At 50.8% G+C, this 9,652-nt stretch overlaps 1 protein-coding gene and 1 pseudogene across 1 annotated transcript in view; one reads left to right on the forward strand and one right to left on the reverse strand.

The window, feature by feature from the left end:
- The window catches only part of LOC108543837 (rab5 GDP/GTP exchange factor-like), a 35,994-nt gene that overhangs the window by 6,783 nt on the left and 19,559 nt on the right, over nucleotides 1-9,652 (reverse strand). Inside the window, 1 exon segment of the mRNA XM_017894644.1 lies at nucleotides 1,478-1,690. Within this exon segment, the coding sequence (XP_017750133.1) occupies nucleotides 1,478-1,690 (213 nt within the window).
- LOC108543836 (suppressor APC domain-containing protein 2 pseudogene) lies at nucleotides 3,091-4,272 on the forward strand (annotated as a pseudogene).

Raw genomic sequence — 9,652 nt, forward strand, 5'->3', positions numbered from 1 at the left:
AAAAAAAAAAAGATATATGAGTACTTCTAATCTCATTCTACACGGGCCACTTAAACATTTTTAGTACTACGGATTAAATCACCATGTGCCTGGGAGGATGGAAAACGGTGTGAATAAAGGTGAAAGCATCACTCTGATCAAGAGCATTCCCAAGCCCCTTTACCTGCAAATCACACTCCCAAGATGCTGGTGACTAGAGTAACACGTAGCTGAACACAATGGTGGAGAGTGATGAGTGATGGGGGCAGGTCCAGGTTTGGAGGAACCTGAGGCTTCTACACTTTTTGGAATCTACTTACAGGAAAAGGGAAAAAAAGTGACAAATACAAAAGTAGGTATAAATGTGAACACATACTTAGAATCTAGAAATAAATCATGACATATTTCTAGAGATTCATGTACCTGTTTTGAGATCTTTTTTGGCAATTTATCAGAAATGCTCCCTATGCATCCTGGCTTCCCCTCGCCATCGCTTAGTTACCAGGCTCTCAACACAAAAAACCAAGTCCATAAGCTGCCCCAAGGATCCAAATTCATTAGCTTCACAGTATATTCAGTTGAAAGCAAATAAGCAGAGTTTAGTAGGAAGAAAAAGAAAGAACACAGGTCAGGAGCAGTGGCTCATGCCTGCAATTCCAGCTCTTATGGAGGTTGAGGTGGGAGCACTGCTTGAGCCCAGGAGTATGAGGCCAGCCTGGGCAACACAGTGAGACCCCATCTCTAAAAAATAAAAAATTATCCCAGTGTGATGGTGCATGCCTGTAGTACCAGCTACAGCAGGCTGAGGTGAGAGGATTGCTTGAGCCTAGGAGGTCAAGGCTGCAGTGAGCTACGATTGTACCACAGCACTCCAGCCTGGGTGACAGAGTGAGACTCTGTAGAAAAAAAAATACATAAATAAAAGAAAAAAAAGGGTGGGAAGTATTCAACCTTATTAACTGATACATAATTAGATACTGTCTTGCCTATAATCAATAACCACTATAACAACATAATACTTGAATATCATTTCACATCCTCTGAACTGATCTTTAAAAAAAATCTCAGTATTCAATTCTTACAACTTGAGAAATAAAACAAAAAAATCAATCTTAGATCCTCTATAAAAATGAATCAAAGTGCAAGATTTGCCTTATTCATGGTTGAACAAGCCCAGCCAAGTGAAGGACTCTTCTACCCAGGACCGTGGGGAGTGATGCCCAACGCATGTCATCTGTTTCCGTAGGACAAACACAAGCTCTGATCAAGTGCTGGGAGGCAGAGTGTCTGTATGGCCTGGTCCTTGTGCTCCCTGATGCAAAGTGAGCTTCCTCAGCCATGCTGCCTTCTCAAACAGGAGCATTCACCTGTCACAGGCCTGAGTCATCTGTCACATCCCCAAAACCACCACCTTCCTAGTCCTTCTCTACAACACCAAGAACTCACTTACTCACCAGATTGGTGAAATAGTAGCCATCCTCTCCAGTCATCAGTCAGCTTGGATTGCAGAAGCGTGTGATGTACTGGATATTAGACTGAAGGCGTGGGGGGTTGCCCTTCAAAATGATGTAGATGAGGGTGGGGAGGAAGTCATCCGCTGACGCCAGCTTGTTCGTGGTGATCTTAATGGCATTGAAAATGTGCTTGCTGCACTTGGTGATGCAGGCCAACTTGTCTCGAGGCACACGCTTGGAGTCCATTTCAATGATATCTACAAAGCAGAAAAGACAGTATTTTCCATGAGAAAAGAATCACAAAAAAGAAGCAATAGGAAAACCATGTTTTATCTCTAAAGTTATGAAGGAATCCTCACTAACCCCCTTTCCAGCAGTTAACTTAGTGTATACATGACTTACTAAATATGATCTCATACTCACAGAAAACAGAACCAAGAGCCAGGTACTACACAGTGTGCCCTACAAGCACATTTCTCTAATCCTCAGATTATGCAATGGATACTCATATATTTTCTTTCTCTTTCTTTTTTTTTTTTTTGAGGTGGAGTTTCACTGTTGTTGCCCAAGCTGAAGTGCAATGGCACAATCTTGGCTCACCACAACCTCCACTTCCCGAGTTCAAGTGATTCTCCTGCCTCAGTCTCCCGAGTAGCTAGGATTACAGGCATGAGCCACTACGCCCGGCTAACTTTGTATTTTAGTAGAGATGGGGTTTCTCCATGTTGGTCAGGCTGATCGCGAACTCCCGACCTCAGGTGATCCACCTGCCTCCTCCTTCCAAAGTGCTGGGATTACAGGCCTGAGCCACAACGCCTGGCTGCAATGGATACTCTTATTAATACTATTTACTTTAGTGATGAGGGGCTGAGGTTCAGAGAGGTTAAATGATTTGCCCAAGATCATACAGACAGCAGGTAGCAAGGCAGGAATTTGAAACTATGTCTCTCTGACTGTAAAGCCCACACTCCCTTTTTTTTTTTTTTTTTTTTGAGATGGAGTTTCACTCTTTGTTACCCAGGCTGGAGTGCAGTGGCCTGATCTCTGCTCACTGCAACTTCCGCCTCCCAGATTCAAGCGATTCTCCTGCCTCAGCCTTTCAAGTAGCTTAGATTACAGGCGCCCACCACCACGCCCAGCTAATTTTTGTATTTTTAGTACAGACAGGGTTTCACCATGTTGGCCAGGCTGGTCTTGAACTCTTGACCTCAGGTGATCTGCCCGCCTTGGCCTCCCAAAGTGCTGGGATTACAGGCGTAAGCCACTGCGCCTGGCCAAGCCCACAATTCTAATCACAATGTAAGCTGCCTCTGAGCTCCATGGAGAAGGAAGAAGTTGTCTGATAATCTTTTTATTGCTTCTGTGCATCTGTTACATTTTAGAATGTTTTCGACAATCTCAATTTGCATACCGCTTTTTAGAAATGTGGCTACCACACAAAGCATCTTTCTACTGGATGCGAGAATACAAAAATCAGCCGGCGTACGGGTGCATGGATGTAGTCCCAACTACTCTTCAGTTGGCTGAGGCAGGAGAATGGCTTGAGCCCGAGAGGTTGAGGCTGCAGTGAGCTACGATCACATCACTGCACTCCAGCCTGGGAAACAGAATAAAATCATGCATAAAAAAAAATAAAAAATAAAAAAAGCTATTGTCGCCGCTGGCTGAGCGTGCTGGGCCGGCCCCGCTGTGGGGCCGCGCGGGGACGGACGCGGGGGCAGGGCCTGGGCCCACGCGGCTGAGCGGTGCTGCGTGCCTACCCCCGGTGCTGGCGCCCAGCACCGAGGGGCTGCCGCGCACCTTCCTGCAGAGCCTGCCCACCCTGTTGGACATCCTGGACCACCGGAGGCGCGGCTTGCGTGTACCTGCGCAAAATCCAGTCCCGCTGGCAGGGCGCCGACGCGCAGGAGCTGCCCCGCGGGGTGCTGGAGGGCCTGCGCCAGGTGGCCCTGGCCGGCGGCTACCTGACCTTCGAGCGCTTTGTGGCCGGCCTGCGCACCTCGCTGCTGAGCGCCAACTGCGACCCCCGGGACCCCACGTGCGCCCCGGCCCGGCCTGGGGACCAGCCGCCGCAGCGCCTCGTGTTTGCGCTGGACAACGGGCCACTGACGGTCCTGGAGAAGCCCCTGCCCAGGTCCAGGCGGCGCAGCCCACAGCCCGGAGCAGCTGTGTGCCCCAGCCGAGGCACCATCGTGCCCCACGCAGCCCGAGCAGTCCCAGAGCGCGAGTGCGGACACAGGTGCATCGGCCTGTAGGGCCCTGGAGGCGGACTCAGGGGATGCCCGGCGGACCCCTAGTGCCCAAGAGGAAGTCAGAGGCACACCATCACCAGCGGCATGGACTGCGGCCTGCTGAAGCAAATGAAGGAGCTGGAGCAGAAGGAGGTGCTGCTGCAGGGTTTGGAAATGATGGCAGAGACGCGACTGGTACCAGCAGCAGCTACGAGTGCAGGAGCGCCAGTGCCGCCCGGGTCAGAGCAGAGCCAGCGCCGACTTTGGGGCTGCAGGGAGCCCCCGCCCACTGGGGCGGCTACTGCCCAAGGTACAGGAGGTGGCTGGGTGCCTGGGAGAGCTGCTGGCTGCGGCCTGTGCCAGCCGGGCCCTGCCTACGTCCTTCTCCGGGCCCCTCTGCCCTGCCCTGACGTCCACCTAGTGCCCGGGCTGGCAGCAGCAGACTATCCTTATGTTGAAGGGGCAGAACCGACGCCTCATCTGGGAGGTGACCGAGGAGAGTAGGCGCATCATGCAGCTGGAGCAGAAGTCGGCTTAAGCAGCTGTTTGAGGCCCACGCCCTTAGCCAGCAGGATGTGGGGGGACCTCTGGACTGCACCTTCATCTAGCCCATGTGGGCTGAGTGGACCCCCAGGGCAGGCCTGGCACTCAGCCTTCGAGATCGGGCGCCCTGTCGCACCCTGGCTCTGTCTGGAGAGCCCCTGCAGGCCCAGGCAGTCCCGGAGTGCGGGCGCCTTCCTGCCCCACTTGCTATCCAGGCTCCCCAGGCTTGCCCCCCGCTGGTTCCCGCACCCAGCCCTTGACTCGGTTTTGGTTCCTCGTGCTGACATGGGCTGGGGCTCTCTTGAGTCCGCATGGTCCGCAGTTACTACTGCCGCTGTTAGGGGACAGTGGGGGACTCCTCCACGAGTTACCGCCTCCCGGTTTCCAGCGGTGCTGCCCTAGGTCCCATCTCCAGGAAAGGCAAGGCTCACGCCAGGCTGCACTTCCGACAACGGCCAGCAGAGGGGGGCCGGGCGGCTCCGATGCGGCGCTGAGGCTGCACTCGAGACCGGGGGTGCAAGGGCAGCTTCCTCCCCTCAACCAGGGCACCAGGACAAGGTGGCTGTTGCTAAGACAGGGGCAGATGGAGGGGGTGGGGATGGTCTCTAAGCGGGGGATGCCCGAGCCCCAGGGATGGCGGTCGGACTTCGGGTCCCGGCCAAGGCTGAGGGACTGGCTGCAGCAGATCGGGGAGCCAGGCAGGCGACAGCTTAGCCTGCGTATGCCTCCCGCAGACCCCGGGGTGATGGCCTTCCTCATCCTGGCCAGGACGCTGCCCCCCGTTGAGTCCCACAGAACAACCTGTGAGCCTGGCTCCCCAGGAGGGGGTTCACCCTGGGGCCCCAGGCACGTCCTAGGCAGAGCCTGTGCCCGCAACTCAGGATTCCCACGGTCTGGGGTCCTGCTCACCCCCGCCCCGTTTCCTCCCACACCCAGCCTGACCCCAGGTTTCAGCGGGGAGAGGCCACTTCCCTCAGCCAAGAAAAACGAGAATCCCCAGGGTACAAGAGGAGGCTGGGGTAGGTCCCCTTGGGCGTCACTCCCTGCCCCCCTGCCTAGGCCCACTCCTGCAGGTGCTGGGGTACGCACTGGTGGGAGGCCCTGTTCAGCCCATCCTGGAGGGTCCCAGTGCCACCAGAGCCAGGGGCATGACAACATCATGGATAGGTTCTGCAGCCCAGGGACCCCCAATGCAGGGTCAGTGTGTGTGGGGTACAGGGTCCCCTTGTGCCCAGTGCACTTTGGTGCCCACAAGGCACCCCTGTCTCAGAGGAGGTATCCTGGCAGGCAGCGTAGCAACTCCCTTCCAGAACCCAGCTCCACACTAACCTGCCCACAGCAACCCCTCAGAGCCACATCCCCTGCTGCACCTGGCCTGCAGGGGTGTCCCAGGACAGGCCCAAACCAGCCCAGCGTGCAACTGCCCTCCTACCCTGAGGATGGGAGTGAGCTTTCCAAGGGACATAAGGAATCCAGGCCTGGACCTCCTGGGAGGGTAATGGAGTAGGTCCTGAAGGCCTGTGCCCCACAGCCCCAGCACGAGGTGGACTGCAGTGCAGTGGGTGGGCCAGCGGCAGCCTGGGAGAAGCCACCATCACCCCACCCCCATCAGCAGGCTGCAGTCGGACCATTAGGGCCTCCCCACATCTGCCTTTGAGGGTGCCTGTCATGCCCTGGGAGATCCTAGCATCTTTACAGGACTGGAAGCAGGAGACAGAACAGTGTCTGACCCGGGCTCGCAGATGGTTTGAATGGTGAGTAAGACAGGGTTTTATTGGGTGAAAAGGAGGAAAAGGGGGAAACGGGGACTCTCACAAGGCCAAAGTCCCTGCCTCTAGCCGCCAACAGCTAGAATCCCAGGTTCTACATAGAAAGAAGAGGGGCCAGGCTCCCCGCTGCTACAAAAGGCTGCGCAACTTCCCGAAGCTCCACCCCAGTGCACAGGCCGGTTGGAGTTTTTCCAGGGGGCTCCACTCCAGTGCACAGGCCAGCTGGAGTTTTTCCAGGGACCCCTTTCTACCTAGCAGTCTCACCATGACCATCTCATTCTTTTTGCTATATCTACATAGTCTTACATAAATTTAATACATGTTTTGATAATTTACATATTTTATGGACATTTCTATTTATCTAACCCACTGAATCATTTTTGGTGGCTTTATAACATTCCATTATATTAACTGACTTATTCTACCACTGTGCATTTGAGTTGCTTCCCCTCTTTCATTGTTGTGCATCGTAGCTATAAATAATTTTGTAAGGACTATCTTCTTTTGGGTTACTTCTCTGTGATACATTTCCAAAAGTGGCATTAACCGCTTACTAAGAATAAATAACGTTATAGCTCTAAGCATCTATTGCTACTCATACTTCTCAGAAACTCAGTGCACACTGTCATTAACCACGTGTATGTGCTTATTTCCCTATGGCCCTTACAACATTGGGTCTGATAATTTTCATTTGGTTTTACTGATTTTATAGGTGTAATATATGTATTTGTTTCTCACTTTCTACCAAAGAGTATTTAAAGTCTATTTAAAAGATAAATGCAGTTCAGCACAAGAGACTAGAAAATAAAAAGAATAACAAATAACTGTAATCCCAGTGCTCTGGGAGGCTGAAGTGAGAATATCGATTGAGCCTAGGAGCTCGAGACCAGCCTGGGCAACATAGTGAGACTCCATCTCTAGTAAATACAGATAGATAGGTATTAAACAATTTTTTTAAAAGTTTAAACAATAGGCCAGGTGCAGTGGCTCACCCTGTAATCCCAGCACTTTGGGAAGTCGAGGCAGGCGGTTCACCTGAGGTCAGGAGTTCATAGACAAGCCTGGCCAACATGGTGAAACTGTCTCTACTAAAAACACAAAAATTAGCCGGGCGTAGTGGCATGCGCCTGTAATCCCAGCACTCAGGAGACTGAGGCAGCAGAATCGCTTGAAGCCAGTAGGTGGAGGTTGCAGTGAGCCGAGATCGTGCCATTGCACTCCAGCCTGGGGGACAAGAGCGAGACTTCATCTCAAAACAAAACAAAACAAAAATTTAAACAGTAAGTAAACAAAAACAAATAAACAAAAGAAACATGGAGAGACCCCAAAAGCAGAGCCACAGATGACAAGACAGAAATGTTTTCCTGGAAGATGTCTAAATTAGTCAAGTCAGCCCATACATCTGCCTCTAACTAAACTTTTTAGCAGTCATCACTAAGATGAAAACAGTTACATAATTCAGGGTTCAAAAGACGAAAGCAAATGAATTCTTCAGGTGAAATTCTGACACCAAAATCAAAAATTTCTCCCAAGGGTTCTCACAAGGACGTCACGGTAGAAGAGCATGAATAAGGCTGAGAACAAACTCCCAGGACTGGCTGTCACAGACCTCATCTACACAGGCCATTGACATCACACACCAAGGGCCGATACATCCTGTGGAAGCCTGCAACAGTCTGACGGTCTGGCTTAAGTCTAAAAGGATGGCAGGACTCTCGGGGTGGCGAGCAGTCACCTCGTTCCCTCAGCGAAAAAGGCCAACCACTCACGGTACTTTGTGATCACCGTGACTGCAGCCCTCGTTAGTGTCGTCTACTTACCCATATACATGCCATTTGGTGAATTAAGATTGATCCCTCATCTATAAAGGCCTAGGTACGCCGAGTGCAGTGGCTCATGCCTAGAATTACAGCACTTTGGGAGGCCGAGGCAGGCGGATCACAAGGTCAGGAGATTGAGACCATCCTGGCTAATATGGAGAAACCCCGTCTCTACAACAGAATACAAAAAATTAGCCGGGTATGGTGGCATGCGCCTGCAGTCCCAAATACTTGGGAGGCTGAGGCAGGAGAATCGCTTGAACCTGGGAGGCAGAGGTTGCAGTGAGCCGAGATTGCACCACTGCACTCCAGCCTGGGCGACAGAGACGCCATCTCAAAAAAAAAAAAACAAAGCCTAGGTACTACCTTTAGTAAAGTTTAGATATTTCATTATATTAAGCTCATTTATATTCATGACTTCCCAGTGTTGCCTTCCATTTTATCTGAGTTTTGTTTTTTATTGTACAGACTTTTAAAAAGTTAAAAACAATTCTTTTGGCCAGGCGCAGTGGCTCACATCTGTAACCCCAGCACTTTGGGAGGCTGAGGCAGGTGGATCACCTGAGGTCAGGAGTTTTGAAACCAGCCTGGCCAACAGGGTGAAACCCCATCTCTAATAAAAGTACAAAAATTAGCCAGGTGTGGTGGTGGGCACCTGTAGTCCTGGCTACTCGGGAGGCTGAGGCAGGAGCATTTCTTAAACCTGGGAGGCAGAGGTTACAGTGAGCCGAGATGGCGCCATTGCAATCCAGCCTGGGCAATAGAGTAAGACTTCATCTCAAAAAAACAAAACAAAACAGAACAAAACAAAACCAATTTTTTTTTAAGTTTTAATTTTCCCTTTTTTTTATTTTAAAAAATGTATAGAGACAAGGTCTCACTATGTTGCCCAGGCTGGTGTCAAACTCCTGGGCTCAAGTGATCCTTCTGCCTTCACTTCCCAAAGTGCTAGAATTACAGGTGTTAGCCACTGCATCAGGGCAAAACAATTTTTCAAAAGTTCAATTTTAGCTCCTCTCCACAGCTGAAATATATGTTCTTATCTACCTCCCCCCAACCAAAGTCTGGCTCTCTTGTACAGGCTGGAGTGCAGTGAGTGGAGTGATCTCACTGCACCCTCTGCCTCCCAGGTTCAAGCGATTATCCTGCCTCAGCCTCCCAGCTAGCTAGGATTACAGGAGTGCACCACCACGCCCAGCAAATTTTTGTTTTTTTGTTTGTTTTTTGAGACAGTCTCGTTCTATCACCCAGGCTGGAGTGCAATGGTGTGATCTCGGCTCACTGCAACCTCTGCCTCCTGGTTCAAGTGATTCTCCTGCCTCAGCCTCCTGAGTAGCTAGGACTTGCCACCACGCTGGCTAATTTTTGTATTTTTAGTAGAGACAGGATTTCACCATGCTGGCCAGGCTGGTCTTGAACTCCTGGTCTCCAGTAATCCAGCTGTCTCGGCCTCCCAAAGCTCTGGGATTAAAGGCATGAGCCACCACACCCAGTCTATATCCTAATCTACTTTCTTCTCAAGTTTTTCATGTTTAGCTCTTTGATTTGGCTGGAATGCAAGGTGCATGGTACGAAACACAGAACTAAAATAAACTCTACACAGGTATCTGTCAGCAGCAGCATTTAGTAAAGTGCGATCTTGTTCCCCCTCCTCCTCCTCCCAGTTGTCATATAAATTGCTCCTCAAAAATTAAATCTATTTCTGAAATCTCTGGTTTATTTCACTGTTCTGTATTTTCATTTTTTATCCAAATCTCATCTAGGTATGATGACTTTCATTTTAGAATATATTTAAAAGTCTGCTGGATTTAGAAGCCTCCCCACTTCACAAATTCTTGCTTTTTACCGCTCACAAA

Source organism: Rhinopithecus bieti, unplaced genomic scaffold (assembly GCF_001698545.2).
Source record: "Rhinopithecus bieti isolate Rb0 unplaced genomic scaffold, ASM169854v2 scaffold_24996, whole genome shotgun sequence".
Lineage (NCBI taxonomy): Eukaryota > Metazoa > Chordata > Mammalia > Primates > Cercopithecidae > Rhinopithecus > Rhinopithecus bieti.